This window comes from Aethalodelphis obliquidens, unplaced genomic scaffold (assembly GCF_003676395.1).
Source record: "Aethalodelphis obliquidens isolate GAN/ISIS:26980383/991018 unplaced genomic scaffold, ASM367639v1 scaffold8, whole genome shotgun sequence".
NCBI lineage: Eukaryota > Metazoa > Chordata > Mammalia > Artiodactyla > Delphinidae > Aethalodelphis > Aethalodelphis obliquidens.
Window position 1 is genome coordinate 4,502,866 of NW_020837952.1, and position 26,227 is coordinate 4,529,092.

Consider the following 26,227-nt stretch of genomic DNA (forward strand, 5'->3'; position numbering starts at 1 on the left):
GAGTCCCTCCGTCTCCTTCATCCGCCACACATGTACCCGAACTGGATTTCAGGTTTCCCCTTCACCCCTACTGCCGCTTCTACCCCTCCTGCTTCCACCCCTTCCCACCCTCCAGGGCCTCCAGCCAGCTGTCCAGCTCCCAAAATCCGGGCGAGATTCCCGGGAACAAAGCAAGAAAAATCAGAGTAATTTGGGAAGTAAACAGAAACCGGGAAGGGAGGAGGTAGAGAAGAGTGGGGAGGACCCAGGTGGAGGGGGGGGGCCTCTCCAGTCCCACCCAGTTTAGGGAATGCCCCTGCCTTCTCCACCGCACCCCCCCTTCACCTGGCTCTTAAAGGGCCCGGCCCCTGCCGGCGGCTACTTAAGGCAGAGGGGCGGCGACGGGCAGCAGCTGCGCTACGACTGCTCTGGGAGGAGTGGACGGGGCAAAAATCTTGACCATGACCCCCCACAGGCTGTTGCCGCCACTGCTGCTAACTCTGCTGCTCGCTGCCCGCCCAGGAGGCGCCTTGGCAAGGTGCCCAGGCTGCGGGCAGGGGGTGCAGGCGGGTTGTCCAGGGGGCTGCGTGGAGGAGGAGGATGGGGGGCCGCCGGCGGAGGGCTGTGCGGAAGCTGGGGGCTGTCTCAGGAGGGAGGGGCAGCAGTGCGGGGTCTACACTCCAAACTGCGCCCCAGGACTGCAGTGCCAGCCGCCGGAGAAAGACGAGGCGCCTTTGCGGGCGCTGCTGCTGGGCCGGGGCCGCTGCGGCCGGGCGCGCGCGCCCTCGGGTGAGTCCGCGCCCCGCCCCTGCCCCGCCCACGTGAGGCCCGCAACTCTGCCGGCAGGGTCCGGGAGGGATGCGCACGGTCAGCCCTGCTATGAGGGTCCTGAGATTGACGCTTCCTCCTCCCCAACCCTGGTGGGGGGTACATTTTAGGGGCTGAAGGGGCCAGTGCGGGGAGCTCCTAGGAGTCTGGGGTACGGCTGGGGGCCCTAGGGATGAAGCAGGGAGATGTCTGAGCCCGCAACCCTTTTTTGCCCCGTCAAAAAAGGGTTTCCCTTGAGGGGAAAGGGAGGAATGGAAGGGTTTAGGGACGTGCTGTATGCCACAGAGGCCCAGCTCCTTCAGCCCTAGACCCCCAAGCTGGAGAAAGGACCCAGGCATTGTTACCAGCTTCCACTTGGAGAAAGAGGGAAGAGAACTCCAGACTCCCAAATCCTACACACACTGAGAAATATCTCCTCTTAATATCAGGGTGTCCAAAGCACCCGAACATGGGGTGGAGAATAGAAGATGGCTCAGATCCAGAGCAGTTTCACACTAGACTAGGGTCCGATGGTTGGCGCTGGCCCTCCCCACTCCCCACCCGGAGCGGGGGGACAGAGGTGGGAAAAGAAGGAGTCTGCCAAATCAGGGTTATGATTTAAAGCTTCTCAGAACCCTCCAGCCACCCCACCCCACCCCACCCTAATCCAGAGAGGAGAATAGAAGGCTGAGTCATTGGGTGGGTGGGACAGAAGTGAGTCAGAACCTGAAAGATGGGGGGCAGCAGGGAGATGAGAAGAGGAGGAAATACAAACGGCCCCCACCCCAGGGGCATCTGAGCTCCCAGTTTTTTCCACAGGGAAGGATGGGAAATCAACTTGGAGTTTCTTTCAGTCCTAAATGCCTGAGTCCAGGCTGCTAGGGGTCTTCCTGGAAAGAGGTCGTCTGGTTGGGTCAGAGGAGGCAGCTGGCAGCATGGTCGCGGTAGGATGCTGAATAGCGGGAATGAGGGGCAAGGTCTGAGGAGTGTGGAGGAAGAGGGATCGGACTCAGGATTGCAGAGGAAATGGTTCTTGGCTTTTGAGTAGCAGGCAGATGGGAGCAACTTCAGGGCTCATAATATCTCATTTTACAGCTGGGGCAAATTCCAAACAGTGCCCGCTCCCCTCCCTGTCTTTTCTTTGCCCTGACACCCTGACTTTCCCTTCCCATCCTGAGCCTTCCCCAAACCCCCCAGTACAACGTGTGAAACTTTCTCCAGAGCCAGGAGCTGCCTGCAGGTTGGAAGCCGCTCATTCCTGCACCTTTGCAGCCTGCCCGCCTTCCACCTCCTGGTTAAGGGCTGAATCACACATGCTCCTGGGACCACTGGGGTTGAGCTGGGCTGAGTCTCAGGGGACCAGAAGGGAGAGGCCCCCACTGCAGTGCCCCCAAAGTAACCATGTCTCAGCCCTGGGAGGGGTGGGCTGAGTCACAGCAGGGTCACAGCGGGGACACACATTCCACTTGGGTCCCTGCTGACCCCCTCTCACCGCCATTGCTCTTCTGCCCCATCTCCCTGGCTTGGTGCACCCCCTGCTGGCCTCTGGTGGAACAGCCCGGTCTTTTCACCCAAAGCCCCAGGCTCCTCAATCAATGAACGTATTGATTTTTGCTTTCCAAAGTGCTTCTCCTTTATAAGCCTTAAAGCCTTAGTCTGCAGGGGACTTCCCTGGTGGTCCAGTGGGTAAGACTCCATGCTCCCAACACGGGGGGCCTGGCTTCGATCCCTGGTCTGGGAACTAGATCCCGCATTCATGCCACAACTGAGAGTTCGCACGCTGCAACTGAGAGTCCGCATGCCACAACTAAGAAGCCCACATGATGCAACTAAAGATCCCACATGAAGAAACTAAGACCTGGTGCAGCCAAAATAAATAAATAAATAATTTTAAAAAATACTAGTCTGGGGATATTATCATGAAAGGTAATATTACCATCTGTCAGAGAAAGAAACTGAGGCCAGGAGAAGGTAACAGTGGAGCCAAACTGTAAACCCCCTCACTACTCTGAAAGCCCCGCTCGTTTCCACTCGGCTCTGGCCTTTGACATCTGGTTGATTTCCGGCCTCTTCTTCCCCATTCCCCATTGTGGCTGTAGGGGAGAATCCTAAGGAGAGTAAGCCCCAAGCAGGGACAACTCGCCAGCAGGACATGAACCGCAGAGACCAACAGAGGAATCCGGGGACCTCTACCACTCCCGCCCGGCCCAATCCTGGGGGCGTCCAAGACACTGAGATGGTGCGTTTGGGGCTGCAGGGAACGGGAGGGGTGGAGAGTCCTGGAGATTCCCATCTGAGACTGCTCCCTTGGGCTTGGCCGAGTCTTCCATCCCAATCCTGGGAGCCTGGCTGGTGGGGCCAGCAGGCTCTGCAGCAGAGCTATCCCTTCCTCCAGGGCCCCTGCCGCAGACATCTGGACTCAGTGCTGCAGCAACTCCAGACCGAGATCTACCGCGGGGCTCACACCCTCTACGTGCCTAATTGTGACCATCGGGGCTTCTACCGGAAGCGGCAGGTGAGGCCATTCCTCTCCTCCCTTGGTCTATCAGTACAAGGGTCCTACTAGCAATTGGGTAGGGGGACTTACAAAGTTGCATAAATAAGACACTTGCCCTGCCCTTAGGGCTCTCCCAACTTCAGGGCCCGCACAAACAGAGAGAATAACCAACCACAGCTATGGGAGAGGAGTTAGACTATCTAAGCAATGCCTAACGCAGAGGTTAGACTATCTAAGCAATGCCTAACTCAGAGGTTCACAAGCGTGAGGAGCAATCAGAATCACCCAGGTGTGAACAGAGGTGGCTGAGCCCCACCCACAGAGCCTGAAAGTTTGCATTTCCAGTGCGGCCTCTAGTGATGTTGATGCTGTTGGTTTGGAAACCACACCTTGAGAACCACTGTCCTGGCCTAGAAGAACAGGCACAGTTTGGTGGGTGGAGAAGAGAAGCCATGCAAGGGAACCCAGTGGGCTTCGCTGTCCCGAGAACACTCAGATGTTTCCACAGACTCAGACTCAGGAGTTGACAGCCTGTCCCCCAACCCACGGGGCCCCTCCCATCTCTCCTGGGCCACACCTCTGATTCTTGTGCCTCTCTCCCCAGTGCCGCTCCTCCCAGGGGCAGCGCCGAGGTCCCTGCTGGTGTGTGGATCGCATGGGCCAGCCCCTGCCCGGGTCCCCAGACGGCGATGGAAGCTCCCCCTGCCCCACCGGGAGCAGTGGCTAAGGCTGGGTGGGAGGCTGCATGGCCACTGGCAGGAGCGTGGGGCTATCATCTTGGGTTATTTGTTGAGTGCTGAGTAACTCAGGGGCCCAGAGCCCCACACTCCACCTGCAGGCCCTGCCCCATTGTCAACCTCACACATGGAAAGATTGTTGGTGTTGGCTGGGGGTGTTAATAAAGCTGTGTTGGGGGTCTCTGGCCTACGTCTCTGTGTTCACCTCTCACATTGTGGAGTCCCTGGCCCTTCTCTCTACCCCTGTCCAGCCTCTTATAGCAGCTCTCTTCTCCTGTGGACTACCATCTGTCCTTCCTGCCACACTGGGAATGACAGAGACAGCCACTGGTAGACGTTTCATGGCCTCAAACCTCACCCAACTGCCCACCAGGGAGTGGAAGGCAGCAGGTGGGGGCAGGGAGACACTGAGGCCGTGGCCTTGGTCTGAGGTTGTGACCTTGTTTCTAACACTGATCTTTGGACACAAAGGGAGAGGAAAGATTAATAGTTAATCCCCACCAGGAACCCAACAAAGAGGAACTCTCAAGGCACTTACCCTTCTGTTACTTCTTCAGGAAATTATTATTTATTGCACTCTTGCCATGGGCTACGCCCTGGACCATTTTATGGACTGCCTCATTTTATGCTTACCTCAGTTATGCTTACGATAACCTTATGAGGTAGGGACTTTTACCCCTGTTTTTCAGAGGAGGAAACTGTAGCTTAAACTATTGGGGTCATCTGCCTGAAATTCCACAGCCAGTAAATGACTGAGGGAGGATTTAAATCTGGTTCTTCCATATGTGACAATGCCTGGCATTCCTCAGGTGCTGATTAAGTGATTGTTTTGCCTCCTTTCTGCCTACCTGCTAACCCAAGCAGGTGTAGGGAAGAGGTAGTGTTCAGGGCCCCCAGCCCCTAGCCTTCCCTGGAGGGGCCACGGTACCGCAGTCGTCACAGGTACCAACCTCACAGAATACTAATCACATGCACAGAAATCTTTGTTGACAAGGTTCTTTCACGTACCTTATCATGGTCTATGGGAGCTGAGTGCCTCATACCTGAAGATGTTTCTGACTCCTTCCCAACCTTCAGCCTACTGAGAAAGAGATTGGGAAGCAGCCTACCAGGTGATAAGCCTCAGAGGGGCAAAGTCCCCCTCCCCATGACATGTATGGGTGCAGAGCTCCCATTCCTGTGGGAGGGAGCTGGGCATCTGGGTGGTGGTTGGGCTATTTGTTCAGGGGTTGTGTCCATCCCTGTGACAGCCGGTAGAGCAGAGCCTCTAGCTGAGATGGTACTTCCTTCCGGAAGGGGATCATGGATCGGATAACCTATAACCCCTCCTCCTGAAAGGACTTTAGTCTTTGGAGCTGTCAGAGGAGCTGAGTGAGATAAGAGCTCTGCCAGGCAAGCCTGAAGGAAGGAAGGGAACACTTACCAGCTGCCGCTGCCCAGTCAAGACACACATCATGGAGCCAAGGGCGGCCCAACTGCGGAGGAGAGAAGGGCTAGGAGGAGAGAAGGAAGACCGGCCCTCCAGAGAAGGGAAGCCCCACTTTGGGAATGCAGAATGCCCAGGTGGGGTTGCAGGTGGGGTGCACTGTCGAGAGGGGGTTCCTGCTGTCTACCTTCAATCCTTCCTGCTGTCCTGGGAGGCCAGTGAAGGCAGATCCCAGCCTCTGCTCCCTAACTAGCCAGCTGGGGAAGGGAGGAGAAAAGAGCTATTCAGTACCTTGCCTTATCTTTCTGACTCTTTTACCCCCGATGGTGATTAGAGTAGCTTCCCGTTCCCTGGGTACCCTGTTTCCAGGAATGTCATCAGGCTCCCCGCTTGCCAGTGACCTCCTCACCCCCTGCAAAAATAACTTCCCCTTCTGATTGCTCCCCCCGCCACCATGATACTAGGTATTGACTAGTTGGGGGTGGGGAGGCTGCTGAGCACACAGAAAGCACTTCCTGGTCAGAGGATGCCTCTGGGTCTGCACTAGGCAGCAGAACCCTCACTCCTCCCCTCTGACCCCTTATCCTAGGAAACAATGAGACACATAGCGGCCCAGATTTGCTACAATGGACCCGACATATGCAGGTGAAGGAGGTCACAGGTCAAAACGGACAGGTCCTGGAGTAGAGGGAGGGAGGGGGGAGGACTGGCTTAATGATAAAGACAGTTTGTTCTCGGGTTCAAACCCCTCAGGTCAGAGCTACGAGTTAAGATGGAGGGGTTTGAAACACAGGTCATCGGGACAGGTGCCAAAGGTCAGCCAGTCAACAGTCTTCTGTTAGTGGGGCTAGAGGTCAGGAGAGGGAAGGCTGGGGTCAGGGAGAAGAGAGTAGGATCAGAGATGACAAGGTGGTTGAGGTTCAGACCCAGAGTCTGAAAGTATCTTTCCTGGATCCTCACTGCTGCCCTGGGAAACCAGAAGGAGTTAAACTGGGGGCGGAAACGTCTGGGCAGGAGCCATGCTTGTTCATCTTTCCATCCCTAGCACTTAGCAATGTGCCTGGCATGGAGGGAGGCTCAGTCAATGCTTGGTGAGTGGGAGGATGGCTGACTGGATGGAGGGACCGCGGGCCCTGCCCTGCTTTGTCCTGTAGGCTGTGAAGACGCAGTTGCTGGAGCAAGCACAAGGTCAGCTGACGGAGCTGCTGGATCAGGCCATGTGCGAGGCTATTCAAGCCTACCCGCCACAAGACAGACCAGTGCCCTCCATCCCTCCAGATTCCTTGTGCAAGTAAGAGTCTGAGCAGCCAGGGGGCTGGGGAGGGGCTGCACAGCCCCCTCCGTCGTAAGGATTATGAGCCACAGATGCTATCCCATGTGCCCTTTGCCAGCACTGATGTAACTCCAACTTCAGTCTTCCCTCTTCTCCCCTTATCGCCTCTGCCTTCCTGACCTCCACTGCTGGGCTTTGGTCTGCCCTGGCCCTCCCTGACCTTCCACCCGGTCCTGCCCGCTGGTCCTAACACTGACCTTCCCCTACTACTGCCCTCGGCTCCCAAATATTGACGTCCCGCAAGGCCCTACCCTCTGCCTACTGCCTTCTTCCTTTGGGTCCTGGCCCAGAACAACTGTCTCAATTCAGGACCCGGGAGCCATCCCTGGGGAAACGGAAAGTTTTCATCAACCGCAAGTCCCTGCTTGAGTAAGTCGGGGGTGAGGACGGGATGAGAAGAAAAGAAAGAGCTTTGTCTGGGGAACCAGGGCGCCTCATTTGTCATCCTCAGGCTCTAGGTGGTTTGGGGGAGGACTTGGAGATGTTTTCTAAGGTTCTGTTTCTCTATTTGCCTTGGGTGTGATTGTGGAAGAAAGGCCACCAGGATGAGAATTGTCTGGGCTGGAAAGAGCTTTGGACAGAAGTCCTAGCCATATTGCAGCCCATAGCTGCAAGTTCCCAATCGCTAGGTCCCATCCCCACTTGTGTACAGTGCCTGAGCTAGTCTGCATGACCTTGAGGACTCTCCCACTGACATTCGGGCCCCTGTCCTTCCAGCGAGCTGATGGAGGTGAAGCATTTCCGCACCATCTACCACATGTTTGTCGCCGGCCTGTGTGTCTTCATCATCAGCACCCTGGCCATCGACTTCATTGATGAGGGCAGGTAGGCACCCCTCCCACTCGGGATAGGCCCACAGATAAGATCAGACCACCCGGGTTCCCAGTGTTCCACTTGCCACCGGCCTGAGAGAGCACAGGCCCGCTGGATTATTAGACACACATCAGCATTGCTTTCCAACCACCTTCCCACCCAAAAAGTCCTCTTAGCACAGCCTTGGATAGCCTTTGGTCTGTTTTTCCAGAGTTAGCCCTCTGGGAACACTACTCCCCCACTCAAATTCTTCTCAATTGGACCCTTGTCCTGAGGCAGACATGCACGTATGTGCACACACAAGCATGGTTCCCACCCCGCCGCTCTCACACAGTCCTTTCCAAGGCAGTGGTGTTCGGTTCAAGTAACCTCCAGTGAGCCCCTCCTAAGTACCAGCCCTGGGGGGCAGAGAGATGAGGGGCCGACCCCAGCCCTCTCTGTGAGGCATTCCCAATCTTGTGGGGAAGACAAGATCTTGTGCACACAAGTGCCTTGGTGGGTTGCTTCCCCCAAAAAGCACCTCCCCACTCTGGGGATGAGCCTCAGGGAGCTGTAGACCCCTGGGGGTCTGGACTTGCATGACCCCACCTCACCCTACATATGGCTTAGGAAGCAGTAAAGGGAAGAGGACCAAGCATCTGCAGGTTCAGTAAAAGCACTTCCTTTTGGCAAACTTGTTGTTCATCCTTATAATTAAGGATCAAATCTCAGGAAAGGTTTCAAATATATGTAAGATGGCTCCTTCTCCATCACCCCCCTCCATCCCAGACCGCTCCCCAGGGGTAACATTTTTAATGGTTTTGAGAGCTTCCCTCCAGAGCATTTCGATGCATCCACTTCCAGATGTATATAAGAACCAAGGGAATGTATTTTATGGAGGTTTACATTAACAAGATACTTACTGTACCTATTGTTTCCTTTTCACTCCCTAATGACCCATATTAGAGATCTTTCCATGTTGGTCCATTGATTTTAATGACCGGAGAGTCTGGAAGTGCCAGCTTTTGTTCATTTAGTTCTTTACTAATGGACGTTTGGGTCGCTTCTAATTTTCTAATTTTTCACCATTACAAACCATACACTCTTTTTTGGCTGCACAGCGAGGCTTGCAGATCTTAGTTCCCCAACCCTAGGGATTGAACCCGGGCCACGGCAGTGAAAGCACCGAGTCCTAACCAATGGACCACCAGGGAATTCCCTAAACAGTATACTCTTTTTTTAAAATTAATTAATTTATTTAGCTAATAATAAATTATTAATAAATTTATAATAAATTATAATAATTATTATAATTAATTAATTTTAAATTTTTTAATTAATTAGGCTGCATTTGATCTTAGTTGTGGCACATGGGCTCTCTAGTTGCCCTGCAGCACGTGGGATCTTAGTTCCCTGACCAGGGATCAAACCCACATCCCCTGCATTGGTAGGTGGATTCGTAACCACTGGACCACCAGGGAAGTCCCAAACCGTATACTCTTTGTTTTTTTTTTTTGCGGTACGCGGGCCTCTCACTGTTGTGGCCTCTCCCGTTGCGGAGCACAGGCTCCGGACGCGCAGGCTCAGCGGCCATGGCTCACGGGCCCAGCCGCTCTGCGGCATGTGGCATCTTCCCGGACCGGGGCAAGAACCCGTGTCCCCTGCATCGGCAGGCGGACTCTCAACCACTGCGCCACCAGGGAAGCCCCTTTTTTTTTTTTAAAATAAATTTATTTATTTACTTATTTTTGGCTGCATTGGGTCTTCGTTGCCGTGCACGGGCTTTCTCTCGTTGAGGCAAGGGGAGACTACTCTTCGTTGCGATACGTGTGCTTCTCATTGCGGTGGCTTCTCTTGTTGTGGCTTGCAGGCTCTAGAGCGCAGGCTCAGTCGTTGTGGCGCACGGGCGCACGCGGCATGTGGGATCCTCCCAGACCAGGGATCGAACCCATATCCTCTGCACTAGCAGGCAGATTCTTAAGCACTGTGCCACCAGGGAAGTCCCCAAGCCGTATACTCTTACTAAGCAAACAAAACACTCAACAACCTGCTTTCTATTAATTCAAGTCTACAGCTCCAGACACTCCAAAAGTACAAAACTAACAAAAATCAAAGTTAAACTCTAGGCACCTCATACCCTAACACCGGTGGCATGGGATGTACTGAATCCTTCTGCAATGCCACAGAGGGCTCTATAGGTTATTTGGAAGCAAAGCCATCCCATGATTGAGTCTCCTTGGGCAATGCCCTGTTGCTAGAAGTCCTGGGCGACAGAGGTGCCATCTTGAACAGTTTCAGAGATGGGGAGCTCACAACCTTGGCAAGATGCCTCAGTTTATCTTCCAAGAGCTCTGACTGCAGAGGAAGCGGACAGGATGGGCCTCACACCTGTCTACTTTGTCTCTCCTTCCCCACTCCCAGGCTGATGCTGGAGTTTGACCTACTGATCTTCAGCTTCGGACAGCTGCCCTTGGCGCTGGTAACGTGGGTCCCCATGTTCCTGTCCACTCTGCTGCTGCCCTACCAGGCTCTGCGGCTGTGGGCGAGGCCCCAGTCCAGAGCGGCCTGGACGCTGGGGTTGGGCCTGGGCTGCATGCTGCTGGCCGGCCACACAGCAGTGCTCAGCATCCTTCCAATCCACGTAGCAGTGGAGTATCAGCTCCCGCCAGCCTCCAGCTGTGTCCTAGTCTTTGAGCAGGTAGGTGATGGGCGGGACCAGTGGTGGGCGGGGCCCCTGGGAAGGAGGGCATTGGATACTGTATTGGTGGGGGCGGAGCTAGTTACCAGGGGCGGAGTCCTTTGCGAGGGATCTGAGCCAACCAGGAAATGTAAACGAACGAACGGACACTGCTATGCAAATATAATCGATTGGGTTGGCCAGCTGGAGTCTCTGCCCTTTCCGGTACCCCTTTACCCTCGATTCATCCCAGCAGCCGTCTGTGTTAGGCTATAAGACAGTCCAACAAAAAGATAAAGTATGGGCTTTGACCGTACAAAGTTTACAATCTGCCTGCCCCTCTCCCGTAAAAGAGACACAGAGAGGTTAAGTGATCTGCTCAAAGTCCCACAGCACCTTAACCTCTTTCCCATTCCATCTCAGGTCAGGCTCCTGATGAAAAGCTACTCCTTCCTGAGAGAGACTGTGCCTGGGACACTTCGGGCCAGAGGAGGTGAGGCCTTCAGCAGGCGCTGCTGTGAACTCAGTCCTCTTGGCTGGTTGCATGAAGCCAGCAGTTGCAGGATCCTCATAAAAGCTCCAACCTCCTAAGGCCATCTGGCCCACGGTTCACAGCTCCGGCCCCCAGGTGGGCTCTGTGGGCCTTAGTCATTCTCTTAGGTCCCACCTCTGATACCCCTCCCCTGCTGCCCACGACTCCCGGCTCATTCTTATTAAGACCCAGGGTGTGAGCGCCTTCCATTAGGTAGTCAGAACAGAAGGAGAGAGAAGTGGGTGGTGCAACTTGTGGGTGCCACAGGAAGCTCTGGCCACAGCAGGTCCTGTGCCAGAAAATGGGGGTGCCTGGAATGGAAGCAAAAGGAGGGCGTTAAAGAGCAGGTTCAGCTCCTGCCCAGTTTCACCTCCCCCACTCCACCTCCAGATCCAATATCCAGCTCCTCACCCCCCCCACCTCTGTCCTGTCCAGCTCTATTCACCAGTCCCACTGCCCTTCCCCAGCATCCCACCCAGCTGTGTCCTCTCTCCCTTCCCTCTTCACTGACGGACCCCTCTTACTCCTCCCCAGGTGAGGGGATCCGGGCCCCCAGTTTCTCCAGCTACCTCTATTTCCTCTTCTGCCCCACACTCATCTACAGGGAGACTTACCCCAGGTAAGACCCTGCACCCCCTCCCCCAAATGCCCAGGCCCGTCAGGGATCTAGCCCTTCTACTCTCCTCTCCCTGAGGTCTTTCGCCTCATCCCAGACACTGGCCACTTTCTCAGGCAGCACCCCATAATAAAAATGGGAAGTAAGGAGCAGGTCTATCACTCCTTCTCCTTGCCCCAGCTCATGGTGACACAAGGGTGACTAACTGTCCTGGTTCGCCCGGGACTGCCCCAGTTTTACTACTGAAATTCTTACATCCTGGGAAACCTCTCAGTCTGGGGCAAACTCCAGATGGTTGGTCACCTTAGTAGACACCCAAGCTAAAAATCCACTTGTCGTCTCTGTTATAGAAGGTCCAAAGTGTTCTAGACCCCCACCTCTCCAGGTAATCCTCCCAGGCCTGAGCAACTGAGGGGGCTGCGGAGAGAGGGCCCCAGGTGCTGGGCCCCGGCCCGGGCAGGAACAAGATAAAAGGATGAGAAACATATTATCCCCATTGCTGCTGCAGGACACCCAACGTCAGGTGGAATTATGTGGCCAAGAACTTTGCCCAGGTCAGAAGACGGGGTCAAAGGGTGGACTACCTATGACTCATGGTGGCTGAGGGGACATTTCTGGGAGTGAAGTAAGGGAGGCCTGGGGAAGAGGTCAGAGGGTGGCGCTAAGGAAAGAGGATGCAGTTGCTGGGCCACAGTCTGATTTCAGAAGGAGGGGCAGCGACCAGTGATTCCTTTCAAAGTTATGCGTCCTCCACCCCCTCCCCAGGCCCTGGGCTGCGTGCTCTACGCCTGTTTCATCCTGGGCCGCCTCTGTGTTCCTGTCTTTGCCAACATGAGCAGGGAGCCCTTCAGCACCCGTGCCCTGGTGCTCTCCATCATGCACGCCACCTTGCCAGGTATGCCCACCAGAGGCAGGGCTGCAGAAGGCTGCACCCTGGGGAAGACTTAGCAGGGAGCCCCTCCCTCCGCTCGCTCACTCTTAGTTTCAACACCTCTTCCCTCTGACTCTCCCTTATCTGCCCCCTCCTGTGGTTGCTCATCGTCAGGGTCTCACTTCAGATTGCCACCTACTCCCTACCTTTCAACCACTCTATGAACTCCCAACAGGCAGAGGTTTGGACATTCATCTCTGTATCCCCAACATCTGGCATGGGCTTCATGAGCAAATGGAATGAATGAATGAGTGCATGAATTAGTGAATGATTAACAAATGATTGGTGGGAGTTGGGGCCCTGGTTGCTGGGCGAGGGCTTCCTGGGGGAACCCCTGGAGCTTCGTGGGGGATCGGGGGGCCAGGCTGACTTGCAGCCCCTTGTCTCTACTTACCAGGCATTTTCATGCTGCTGCTCATCTTCTTTGCATTCCTTCACTGCTGGCTCAACGCCTTCGCAGAGATGCTACGATTTGGAGACAGAATGTTCTATCGGGTGGGGCCTGGACCTGGGCTACTTGGGAGCTGGATGCAGGGAGGGCTAGGGAAGGATGTGGGGAGGATGGTGGCTATGTTGGCTGTCACCTAGTTACCGAACCAGGTTCATTTGACCAATTCGCAGTAAGCCAAACACTGAGATGCCAAGATTTACAGCGGACAGAGGGTTTATTCACAAGGCAGCCAAGTGAGGAGAAGGGAGAACAACCTCAGATTCGCCTCCCCAAAGGCCAGGGGCTTGAGATATTTATGGGATAAAGAAGCAAGATGATCTTAGGTGTGGGGAAAATTGATTGGAGGTAGGGAAAAGGTGAGGTAATCGGTGTTCTGCACAGGTGTATCTGAGTTACATGCTTCTTCATGGGATGCATGTTAAAAAATGGAGGCAGGGTTTCCCTGGTGGCGCAGTGGTTGGGGGTCCGCCTGCCGATGTAGGGGACACGGGTTCGTGCCCCGGTCCGGGAAGATCTCACACGCCGTGGAGCGGCTGGGCCCGTGAGCCATGGCCGCTGAGCCTGCGCGTCCGGAGCCTGTGCTCTGCAACGGGAGAGGCCACAACAGTGAGAGGCCCGTGTACCGCAAAAAAAAAAAAAAAAAAAAAAGAAGAAAAAAAAAATGGAGGCAATTAGCATGATCTGAGGGTGGAGTTTTTGGCCCTCTGATGTCAAAAGGTCATTCATCCGACACCTGTGCAAGCCCAGTTTTAGGGTCAGTGGTCCCAACCAGTCTTAGCCCGCTTGAACTAGACAAGAGCCAACTCCAAGTTCCTGGAAAACTTATGCCCCCTGTTACTATAGTGACCCATACATCAGAGGTGTTATCTATACGGGGCAGTTAAGGAGTCAAAAAAAAAAAAATTTAAGGCTTAGTCAGTGAAGGCAGGTTACAAGCAGAAGGGTTTTTTAACAAGCTGTTCCCTTACCTGCTGTTCTGTAAGACGAGCTCAAGAATTTCCATTAGTCACCAGTTTCTCTTAACCCTGTGGGGCACAATTTCAACATCAGCTGTGCTGTCAATCTTCCACAGTGAGAAATGTGCTCCTCTGGGTATGGTTGTATTGTCACCCCTCTACCCCCTGACCAGCCAGGGCTAACTGCTCTTATGGGGATGCTAATTTGGAATCTTCTTCTCCTGAAAGGGAGAGTAGGAGGCAGGGCAAGGACCCCAGATGCTGAAGAGGGAGTTGGGAGGTTGCTTGCTGTCTCTCTCCTGCTGGGAGCCAGCCCTTGTGGAGAACACTGGGACAGGGGGCAGGAAGCAGGGGAGAGAAGCTGGGGCCTGGGCAGAGACAGGGCCCTGATGCTCACCTCCTCTCCCCCCCTGAACACCCCCCCAGGACTGGTGGAACTCGACCTCCTTCTCCAACTACTACCGCACTTGGAACGTGGTGGTCCATGACTGGCTGTACAGCTATGTATATCAGGATGGGCTGTGGGTATGGGCTCTGCACACCCCGTCAGCTCCCAAAGTTAATGGAACCTCTCTGGGATATCCTCTCCTTCCCTTTCTCTGCACCATTCATCTTTTCCAGACCTAAGGGCCCCTTTGACTTTCACCTGCCCCCATTCTACCCAACCCAATGGGCAGAAATTCCTTCTTATGATCTAACTTCCTTCCTTCCTTGTCCTCAACTACACCTCCTCCACAGGGCATTTCTCCCCTCCTTAGCCTCCTAAGGAACATGCATATAGCAATTTTCAGTTACCAAGAATTTTCACATACTATATAATCTGCCCTGTAACCCTGGGAAGTGTTATTATAGCCCCTTTTGAAAGTTGCATCTAAGGCCCGATGGACTAATAAAATGCTCTTAAATAGGACATGTCAGCCCTTCTGATCGCAAATCCCATATTCTTTCCACTGTACTACACGACCTCTGGCTTCCTTAAGGAGGGGGCTCTTTGTGGAGGGGGCTTAGGGAGACTCACTCCACCCTCCTACCCCCGGCTCCTGCCAGCTCCTTGGTGGCCGGGCCCGAGGGACAGCCATGCTGGGCGTGTTCCTGGTCTCTGCAGTGGTCCACGAGTACATCTTCTGCTTCGTCCTGGGATTCTTCTACCCTGTCATGCTGTTGCTCTTCCTTTTCATTGGAGGTGAGCTTGGCCTCTTTATGCCCCTGGAGAGGGAGACAGCCAGAGGGAAGGGACCTGGAGTCCCGCTCCTGGAGATTCCAGACTGATGGGAGAGGCCACGTACCCAAGACAGAAGGGGGAAATGTGTGTGCCTTCTGGGGGAAGGCATCAGAGTTGTGTGTGAGAGTTGGTGGGGGGGGGGGGCAGGACGGACGGACTTGGGAGCAGGGAGGGAGGCAGCAAAGGGATATCCTGGGGAATGTGGGAAAAGACCTCTGGCTGGAGAGGAGCATCTGAGCAGGGCACACATACAGGGAGACAAAGGGGAGAAAACTGGTGGGAGGTTGGGAGGTTTAGTAAGAGATCCAGGATACTGAAGTGTAGACTGAGGAATCCTCGTTTTACATGAGCCACTTGAGACCTCTGTGAGCTTTTGGAGCTGGGTTCAAGATCTTCCTCAATGGTGCCTTCCTGTTCCAACTCTTCCCCGTGCCCTGAGATAGGAAGGCAGCCAGGAAGGTTAGATACAGGTATCTGGAGCTGAGGTGACAACATTTCCTCCTGCATCAGGGCCACTGAACTTCATGATGCATGACCGGCACACGGGCCCAGCGTGGAACGTGCTCATGTGGACCATGCTGTTTCTGGGCCAGGGCATCCAGGTCAGCCTGTACTGCCAGGAGTGGTATGCACGGCGCCACTGCCCCCTGCCCCAGGTAAGGGACCATGACCCTCGCTCAGCTCCCCACCCAGGAGGACCTGCCTCCACTTCCCAAGAGCCAGCCCCCTCTTGTTGCCCAGTTCCACAGCCACGGTCAGGGGCCAGGGCCCGGTTTGGGGGTGAAGGATGGGCTCCCATGTTTTAGATGCACAGGGTGGGCACTGGGAGGGACCTTATTCACAACTCACCTTTCTCTGGCACAGACAACCTTCTGGGGGCTGGTGACACCTCGATCTTGGTCCTGCCATACATAGAAGTCAGGGCACACTCACTGCCCAGATGACACCGCCAAGTTCTCTGCCTGCAAAGCCTGGGACCCGGGCTCCTCTCTGAATTCCCGGACCTAGCTCTGAGTCAAGGGGGCCTGCCATGCCTGACCCCACCAGAGAACTCCAAGGACTGAGATCTGTGGACCTGTGGACAGGTGAGCACAGACTCAGAATGGTGGTAGCTCTTGAGCCCCCAGCCCCATGGGTTGGGCAAAAGGCCCCCTCTCACTCCATGGCTGTTCAGACTGGGGGAGACACGAAGGGCCTTACAGATTTGGTGAAGGTGGGGTGACTTAAAGCAACTCGGGCCGTCAAGGTCTGAGAGGTGTTTGTTTCTTTCTTTGTGCTCTTTACAATACAATAATAAACTCTTTGTATCGCTTTTTATTCATTCGTTTATTCATTCATTCATCATTTGTTGAAGACCCACTTAAAAAAACTCTTAATTGAAGTATAGTTGATATACAGTGTTGTGTTAATTTCTGCTGTACAGCAAAGTGATTTCGTTATACATATATATGCATTCTTATTTATATTCTTTTCCATTATGGTTTATCCCAGGACAGTGAATATAGTTCCCTGTGCTATACAGTAGCACCTTGTTGTTTATCCATTCTATATGTAATAGTTTGCATCTACTAACCCCAAACTCCCAGTCCATCCCTCCCCCACCCCCACTCCCCCTTGGCAACCACAAGTCTGTTCTCTATGTGAAGACCCACTTTTGACAGGCAAGACTGAAGACAGGCAAAGTCTGCAGAGGCAAGACTTTGTGATGGGAGGGGCTGAGGCTCTTAGGTGACATTCTCCCTTACCTATTCTATGCCACCCCATCTCCCCAAAACTCAGCCTCGTCCCCTCTTCCACCTCTACTCCTTCAGATCACATTTCCCCAACCCTTGAATCCTCTGCTCCTGGCAACCTCCGGCACATCCTGAGAAGGCACATGGCTGGGCCTCCTTTCCTTCAGAGGACCCAGGAGAGGAACCTCCTGTACAGACCTTAGCCAAATCTTTTAACTTCGTGAGCCTCAGCTTCCACAGCTATAAAATGGACATTTAGGCAGTTCCCTGGTGGTCTAGCCGTTAGGGTTCAGCGCTTTCACTGCTGTGCTCCAGGTTCAGTCCCTAGTAGGGGAACTGAGATGCCGCAAGCCACGCGCATTGCGGCCAAAAAAACAAAAAAAGGACACTTAGGTGCTTTGTGACCACCTAGAGGGGTGGGATAGGGAGGGTGGGAGGGAGACGCAAGAGGGAGGAGATATGGGAATATATGTATATGTATAACTGATTCACTTTGTTATAAAGCAGAAACTAACACACCATTGTAAAGCAATTATACTCCAATAAAGATGTTAAAAAAAAAAAAAAGGACATTTAAGTTAGAAGTGTCTTGACTATATGGGGACATACTGTTCCCTCATGCCCCTTTCCAGTCTACTCCTCAGCCAAAGGCAGCTACTTTCTGATTTCTACCCTCATACATTAGTTCTGCTTCTTTTACAACTTCACGTGAATAGAGCTCTACAGTAGGTACTCCTGTAGGGAGGTAGTCTTGCTTTGCTGAATATAGTTCTTAAGATTATTCCATGTTTTGAATGTATCAATTGTTTGTACTTTCTTCCTGCTCAGCAGTATTCTATTTATGAATATATCACAATTGGTTTATCCATTTACCTGTTGATGGACATTTGAATTGGGGTTGCTATGAATAAGGCTGCTCTGAAGATTCATATAGAAATCATTTTGTGGGTAAATTTTTTCATTTCTTTTGGGTAAATGCCAAGAAGCAGAATAGCTGGATCATAGAGGTGATACACGCTTGACTTTATAAAAAGGTGCAAAACTTTTTCCCAGTGTGGTTATATCGTTTTACATTGCCACCAGCAGTGTATGAGAACTCTAGCTGGGCACCGGACTTCTCACCAATGTTTGATTTTGCTAGTCCATTTTTATTTTGGCCATTCTAGTGGAGTGTAATTATATAATTTACATTTCTCTGATAATCAATGGCATTGAACACTCTTCCATGTGTTTATTGACCGCTCGTGTATCTTCCTTTATGAACAATCTATTTAAGTCTTTTGCCCATTTAATTCTTTAATTTTTTAAATTTTATTTTATTTATTTATTTTTGGCTGCATTGGGTCTTCATTGCTGTGCGTGGGCTTTCTCTCGTTGTGGCGAGTGGGGGTACTCTTCGTTGCGGTGCATGGGCTTCTCATTGCAGTGGCTTCTCTTGTTGTGGAGCACGGCCTCTAGGCAGGCGGGCTTCAGTAGTTGTGGCTCTTGGGCTCTAGAGCACAGGCTCAGTAATTGTGGCACACGGGCTTAGCTGCTCCAAGGCATGTGGGATATTCCCGGACCAGGGCTCGAACCCGTGTCCCTGCATTGGCAGGCGGATTCTTAACCACTGCACCACCAGGGAAGCCCAATTACCATAGATATTTATTTTTATTTTATTTTTTGGCGGTGTTAGGTCTTCGTTGCTGCGTGTGGGCTTTCTCTAGTTGCGGCGAGTGGAGGCTTCTCTTTGCTGTGGTGCACAGGCTTCTCACTGCGGTGGCTTCTCTTGTTGTGGAGCACAGGCTCTAGGCACGCGGGCTTCAGTAATTGTGGCACGTGGGCTCAGTAGCTGTGGCTCGTGGGCTCTAGAGCTCAGGCTCAGTAGTTGTGGCACACAGGCTTAGTTGCTCCGCAGCATGTGGGATCTTCCCAGACCAGGGCTCGAACCCGTGTCCCCTGCATTGGCAGGTGGATTCTTAACCGCTGCGCCACCAGGGAAGCCCTGCCATAAATATTTAACAGTATAATATTTTGCCAGGTTTGTTGCTCACTGCTTTTTCTTTCTCCTTTTCATCTTCCTCTATCTTGACTTCTCTGTTCTCTAACCAAAATTTTCTTCAGTAGTTTCCTCAGGTGAGATATGGGATTGATATACTCTCTGAATCCTTTATATCTCCATATATCTTTCTTTTGTGCTAACAAGTGAATGCTTCCTCAGCTGGGTATGAGATTCCGGGATAGCCATCCTTTTCTCTCAGTATTCCTACTGTTAACTTCCAGTGTTGCAGATGAAAAGTCCTGTGTCAATCTGATTCTTTTCGCTTTGTAAATAACTTGCTTTTTCTGTCTAGACACTTGAAAATATCTTTCTTTAATCTTGGAATTCAGGAGTTCCATGCTTAGATGTATGTCTTCTCTTTTTGTATCTTCCTATGCTCTTTCAGTCTGCAAGCTCAGAACTTTCTTCAGGTCGGCAAAATATTCTACTTTTAAAGTATTGTCTCTCCTCCATTTATGCCTTTTCTTTCTTTTGGAACTAAAATATTTGAATGTTAGGATTACTGGTCTCTTCTCCAAATCTCATATTTTCCTCATTATTTCCATCTCTTCGTATTATTTGCTCTGTGCTTTGAAATATTTTTCCACTTCTTCTTCCAAGCCACTAATTTGAGTCCCGCCAGTGACCAGACTTCTTTCTTTCAGTGAATAGGCTGATTTTTTTTGTTGTTAAAAATAATGTTTTTTTGGTTCCAGAAAGTATTTTTGGGGTACACTACTAGAATCTCTTTAGCTGCTCCTGATATGTTCTTAAGTTGTCACGTACCTCTTCAGTGGTTCCTGCGCTGTCCCCAAGGCAGGAACACCAGCTATAATGACCTCATCCCTGTAGGGCCAAGGCCCTCTGAGTCATGTTCTTCCAGTATCCCTACAGTCCTGACCTCTGCTCAGGGGCTCTCCAGAGCTGGTCTCCAGGCTCCTGTGTGTGAAAATGAGGAAGCTCCTCACCTGTCTCCACACCAGGCCTTCCCCATACTAATGCCAAGTCCAAGCCTTCATTTGTATACCCTGATGCCACTGGTCCCAGCAGCAATATGGCTAAAAAGAAGCACATGTTTGGAGATGGAAGTAAAAAAATCCCCTTAGAACAGTGGTTCTCAAATTTGAGGATGCATTAGAATCATCTCCAGGGCTTGTGAATATGGACGGTTGAACCCCACCCCAGGAGTTTCTGATTCATGAGGTCTGGGGTACGGCCTGAGAATTTCCTTTACTAACCAGTTCCCAGAAAATGCTGTTACTGCTGATCCAAGAACCACGCTTTGGGGCTTCCCTGGTGGCGCAGTGGTTGAGAGTCTGTCTGCCGATGCAGGGGACACGGGTTCGTGCCCCCGTCTGGGAAAATCCCACATGCCGCGGAGCGGCTGGGCCCGTGAACCATGGCCGCTGGGCCTGCGCGTCCGGAGCCTGTGCTCCGCAACGGGAGAGGCCACAACAGTGAGAGGCCCGCGTGCAGAAAAAAAAAAAAAAAAAAAAAAAGAACCACGCTTTGAGAACCACTGTGCTAGAATACATCAAACCAATCCCTCCTCCTTCATCTTCTTCAAAATTTTACCTTTTTTCTCCGGTAAGGAAATTAATCCAATAGCAGGGAGATATCATCTCCTTATTTTATATTGGGTTCTTCAATTTGTCCATGATATGGAGGCTTGTACACATCCAGACCCCCTCCTCCACCAAAGCTCTCACGGGCCCTTCAAGACCCTGACTCCCAGTCTGAGAAGGGTGCCCAGGTAAGGATGCCTTGAAGCTGGGCTGAAGTGGAATAGAAGTGTCAGGGGAAAGGAGTCCTGAGCCTGTGCAAAGGAGGACCCCTTTCCCCTGGCGGCACCCTTGTTTTACCCTTGTACCCAGAGGGCAGCATCGGAGCTGCCCGGCACTCCCTCCACGACCCCCTGGGGTCAGTGGGGACTCGGGGTGGAAGCGCCTGGAATGGGGATGAACGTGGGAGGCAATGAGGGCTCTCTGGCCACCCTCCTGCCCAGTGGGGCTCTGCTCCCGGGCTAGGAGCCCCGTCTTCCTGTCTGGGGTCTCCTCACCCTGCCCCACCTGTGTCCCCAAACTCTGTGCCCACTCCCTTGCTTCAATCACACTCTCTTTACCCCTTTGATTCTGTCCTGTGTTTTCTCCAAATTTCCCTGCCTGTCCAGGACCCCCCGTATAACACCCACTCCACTCTTCTGTGGTCCCCTAATTTGTGCTGGCCCAGTGGTCTATGAGCTCCATCACACCTTCACATCAAAGGCCAGTCTCTCTCACCATCTCAAACACTTAGTCCTTTTGATGAGTTCTGGGCACCACCCTGTCCTTTTCCCTATCAAATTTCTCCCATTGGCATCCGGATACACTCCTCTACTACAATCATCTCTTCACCCCACATTCTCATCGAGCTGTCTCACTTCTCAGCTTTCTGTCATAGCCAAACTTCTGGAAAGAGTTGTCTGAGCTCACTCTTGCTGGCCTCTCACACCCATGGGTCTCCATATTTTAGTACGAGTTGCTTACTCCAGTTCCCGTCCCTTACTGCCATTTCCTCTGCACCATACGTATCCGCTCTAATACATGACAAACCTATATGTATTCTTGAAAAATACGGTGTTGTATTGCACCTTTTTAATTTATATAAAGTAATTCCAAAAATGCCATAATTCTTATATAAAGTAATTTTAATTTATATAAAGTAATTCCAAAAATGCCATAATTCTTATCCCATTTCATCCATCGTTTTAAAAGATGTACAGGGGTGTTACAGGTAAAGTTAGTTAATTTCTGCTGATAGTTCATTCCATCATATGCATGCACCACATTTTATATATGTCTTGTTTTTTTTATATAGTCATCTTTTATTTATTTATTTATTTTTATATTTATTTTTGGCTGTGTTGGGTCCTCGTTTCTGTGCGAGGGCTTTCTCTGGTTGCGGCAAGCGGGAGCCACTCTTCATCGCGGTGTGCGGTCCTCTTCACTATCGCGGCCTCTCTTGTTGCGGAGCACAGGCTCCAGACGAGCAGGCTCAGTAGTTGTGGCTCACGAGCCCAGCTGCTCCGCGGCATGTGGGATCTTCCCAGACCAGGGCTCGAACCCGTGTCCCCTGCATTAGCAGGCAGACTCTCAACCACTGCGCCACCAGGGAAGCCCCTATGTATGTCTTTTGGACATTTAGTAGTGGATATTTAGCATGGGCTTGAGGAAACAGGGGTTCTCTGTGGGATTTCCTAGGAACTTGTTCTTAAGACCTATTTAATTTCACTAAGAACAGCCAGGTGTTCTCCAGAATAGCTAGACTTAGAGCCATTTACATGCTCACCATCAGTACATGAGGTTTCCTCCATTTTAAGAACAGGAGGTATCTAACTTAACTTTGCATATAAATAGCCAGTTGTTCCACCACCATTTGTTGAAAAAACTGTACTTTCTCCACTGAATTGCCTTTGCAACTTGGTTGAAAACCAATTCATCATATATGTATAGATCTATTTATGGACTCTCATTTCTTTTCCATTGATCTATAATTATGCTAATACCACACTGTCTGTTTGTTTTTTTTTAAAGGAAGTGGGAAGGAGAAAGGATTATTTATTTATTTATTTATTTATTTTTGGCTGCATTGGGTCTTCGTTGTCGTGTGCGGGCTTTCTCTGGTTGCGGTGCGCGGGCTTCTCATTGCGGTGGCTTCCCTTGTTGCGGAGCACAGGCTCTAGACGCGGGGGCTTCAGTAGTTGTGGCACACGCACTCAGTAGTTGTGGCGCATGGGCTTAGTTGCTCCGAGGCATGTGGGATCTTCCCGGACCAGGGATCGAACCCGTGTCCCTGCATTGGCAGGCGGATTCTTAACCACTGCGCCATAAGGGAAGTCCCACTCTGTCTTGGTTACTGATTGTTATTAAGTCTTGAAATCAGGTAGTATAAGTCCTATTTTTTCTTTTTCAAAGTTGGTTTTGGCTATTCTAGATCACTTGCGTTTCCACATGAATTTTAGAATCAACTGTTAATTTCTACAAAAATCATACTGGGATTTTGATTGAGATTACATTGACTTTCTAGATCAGTTTGGGGAGAACTGACATCTCAGCAATACTGTGTCTTTCAATCCATAAACACAGTATACCTCTCCATTTAAGTCTCGTTTAATTTCTCTTAGCAATGTTTCTAGTTTTCAGTGTATAGAATTTGCACATCGTTCATCAGAGTTGGCCCTAAACATTTCATTTTTTGATGATATTGTAAATGATATTGTCTTTTAATTTCAACTTCCAATAGTTTGTTGCTAGTATATAGAAATACAATTGTTTTCTGCATTTTATATCTTGTGTCTTATAACCTTGCTAAACTAGTTCTAGTAACATTTTTGTAGCTTCATCAGAATGTTCTAAACAGATGATTGTATCACCTGCAAATAAAGACAATTTTACTTTTTCCTTTACAATCATTATGTCTTTTATTTATTTTTCTTGCCTTATTGCCTGGGTAGAACCTCTAGTACAACTTTAAATAGAATGGGTGAGTGTGGACATCTTTGCCTTGTTCCTGATTTAGAGGGAAAGATGTGTATAGATACATATATACATATATATGAGCTATTTTATCAGCTTTATTCAAATATAATTCACATACCATTCAATGTATCCACATTAAAAGGGTACAAGTTAATAGTTTTAGTACATTCACAGATCTGTGCTACCATCTCCAGAATCCATTAATTTTAGTACATTTTCACCACTGTCTCAAAAAATCCTGTACCCATTCCCCCAATCCCTCCAGCTTTGGGCAGCTGTTTCTAAAGTGACTGCACCAGGTTACAACCCCACCAGAAGTGTATGAGGTTCCAATTTCTCCACACCCTCACCAACACTTGCTATTTCTCTTTTTAATCATAGCCATCTTATTGAGTATGAAGTGGTATCTTGTTGTGGTTTTTATTTGCATTTCCCTGATAATAATGATGTTGAGCATTTTGTCAGTTGCTTATTGGCCATTTATATATCTTCTCTGGAGAAATGTCTATTCAGATCCCTTGCCCATTTTTTAACTGGGTTATTTGTCTTTTATTGCTGAGTTGTAAGAGTTCTTCATCTACTCTAGATATAAGTCCCTTATCAGAGCTGTGACAAAGCGAGAGAGAGGCATGGACATATATACACTACCAAACGTAAGGTAGATAGCTAGTGGGAAGCAGCCACCTAGCACGGGGAGATCAGCTCGGTGCTTTGTGACCGCCTGGAGGGGTGGGATAGGGAGGGTGGGAGGGAGGGAGATGCAAGAGGGAAGAGATATGGGAACATATGTATATATATATAACTGATTCATTTTGTTGTAAAGCAGAAACTAACACACCATTGTAAAGCAATTATACTCCAATAAAGATATATTTTTTAAAAAGTCCCTTATCAGATATATGATTTGCAAATATCTTCTTCCATTCTTTGGTTTTCTTTTCACCTTGATGCACAAACTTTGAAGCACAGAAGTTTTAAATTTTGATGAGATTCAATTTAGCTATTCTTTTCTTTGGTTGTGTGTGCTTTGGTGTCATTTGTAAGAAGTATTTGCCTGACCCAACCTCACAAAGATTTACTCCTCTATTTTGTTCCAAGAGTTTTATAGTTTTAGCTCTTACATTTAGTTCCATGATCTATTATGAGTTAATTTTTGTGTATAATGTGACAAAGGGTTTCGACTTTGCATGAGGCTATCCAGTTGTCCCAGCATCGTTTGTTGAAAAGACTATTCTTTCCTCTAATGAATTGTCTTGGCATCCTTGTTGAAAAGCAATTAAGTGGAAATGTGAGCGTTTACTTCTGGATTCTCAGTCTATTCCGTTGACCTGCATGTGTATCCTGTAAACCACATTGTCTTGATTACTATAGCTTTGTAGTAGTCAAAGCTTCCATTGTAATCAAAGTTCCATTCAGGACACGGTACTGTCTCATTGATGTGTGACAGTATGTGGCAGAAGGGAATAGCACCACAACACCTCCAGTTGACAGTAAAAACATTTAAACCTCTGAGCCAACTTTAAAATGTATGCGATTATAAGTAAAAACTAAAAATACCATGCTACAAACTAAGGAAATGTGCAAGCTCATACTGGCACCAGATAATTTGCTAAAAATGAACTTCAGGAATTTTTCAAAACTAGGCCATCAGACTACTGGATTCCTCTAACATGTGGAAACTGGATCTCAAGAACCAAAAAAGTATCAGTCTAGAAAAGAAAGAACAGAATTATTGCATTTGGGGTATAAAATTAAAGAGATGCTGGCGTGTACAAACAAAAGATATTCCTCTTTAGAATAAAATACGTCTTCTGCTTAAGAGACAGACACTTTTGTGGCCTTGTCAAGAACCTGAGCTTTGCCCAGCCTCAGCTGCCTTATTTGTAAAATACGGCTTTAAAAAATCTACCTAAAGGCCAAGGTTGTACAGATGAGTACCTGTTCTGGCCTTTTAATTGCAAGACCAAAAATTCTATGAAACTTGGAATGCTAATGCTAAACCAGGGTCTGCAAGAGCATTGCCATCTTCATACAATACCCAATCTGCAAGCATCCCAACTCTGTACCTCACCCCCCAGCTACCATCCTAGTTTATCAACCCATTCTCTCTGCTGCCCCTGTGCTAGCTCTCAGGGGAGCCGCATTTCCCCCTTTAGAACTCTGGCTTTTTGTTTCCCTTAGCACAGTTATGATGGGTTAGGAGATCCAAAAGGATGTTAGTTTAAATTTTTTAATTACATGAATAGGGACTTCCCTGGTGGCACAGTGGTTAAGAATCCACCTGCCAATGCAAGGGACACGGGTTCGAGCCCTGGTCCGGGAAGATCCCACATGCCGCGGAGCAACTACGCCTGTGCACCACAACTACTGAGCCTGCACTCTAGAGCCCGCGAGCCACAACTACTGAGCTGACGTGCCACAACTACTGAAGCCCGCACTCTTAGAGCCTGTGCTCCACAACGAGAGAAGTCACCGCAATGAGAAGCCCGTGCACTGCAACGAAGAGTAGCTCCCCTCGCTGCAACTAGAGAAAAGCCCACGCGCAGCACCAAAGACCCGACCCAGCCAAAAATAAATAAATAAATAAAATACATGAATATATCCAGTACCTATGAACATACCTGGTGCCTAGATTGTGGTTTCTAAACGCCATTCTCCACTAAAAGGAATCAGGGCTCCTTGCTGATTGCAAGAGTGGGCAAAGAAGGGACAAGATTTTTGCTGTGCCAGGAAAAAAGGCAGTGTTTTAAAAAAAAGTCATGTTAAAAGGACATGGGAGTCAGATTAAAGCAGCTCTCTATGGTCAAAACTGGGACAATCTGAGCATTAAAAATAAGTAAGGTTAGAAATGGATTATAAGTTACTTAATAAAACAAGGGTCTGGGACTTCCCTGGTGGTCCAGTGGTTAAGACTCTGCGCTCCCAGTGCAGGGGGTCTGGGTTGGATCCCTGGTTGGGGAACTAAGATCCCACATACCGCAACTAAGCCCGTGCGCCGCAA

General features: G+C 50.3%; 2 protein-coding genes across 2 annotated transcripts; both read left to right on the forward strand.

The window, feature by feature from the left end:
• Positions 1 to 157: 157 nt before the first annotated feature.
• IGFBP6 (insulin like growth factor binding protein 6) lies at positions 158 to 4,207 on the forward strand. The gene is made up of 4 exons (XM_027106404.1): positions 158 to 768; positions 2,886 to 3,025; positions 3,182 to 3,301; positions 3,888 to 4,207. Exons 1-4 carry the CDS (start codon positions 441 to 443, stop codon positions 4,008 to 4,010), a joined length of 711 nt encoding a protein of 236 aa, XP_026962205.1. The 5' UTR covers positions 158 to 440; the 3' UTR covers positions 4,011 to 4,207.
• A 104-nt stretch (positions 4,208 to 4,311) lies between these two features.
• Positions 4,312 to 16,373, forward strand: SOAT2 (sterol O-acyltransferase 2). The gene is made up of 15 exons (XM_027106405.1): positions 4,312 to 5,583; positions 6,036 to 6,091; positions 6,601 to 6,737; positions 7,089 to 7,148; positions 7,497 to 7,604; positions 9,993 to 10,269; positions 10,672 to 10,741; positions 11,315 to 11,399; positions 11,905 to 11,950; positions 12,162 to 12,291; positions 12,725 to 12,822; positions 14,161 to 14,259; positions 14,782 to 14,917; positions 15,467 to 15,612; positions 15,821 to 16,373. Exons 1-15 carry the CDS (start codon positions 5,475 to 5,477, stop codon positions 15,869 to 15,871), a joined length of 1,608 nt encoding a protein of 535 aa, XP_026962206.1. The 5' UTR covers positions 4,312 to 5,474; the 3' UTR covers positions 15,872 to 16,373.
• Positions 16,374 to 26,227: the final 9,854 nt, after the last annotated feature.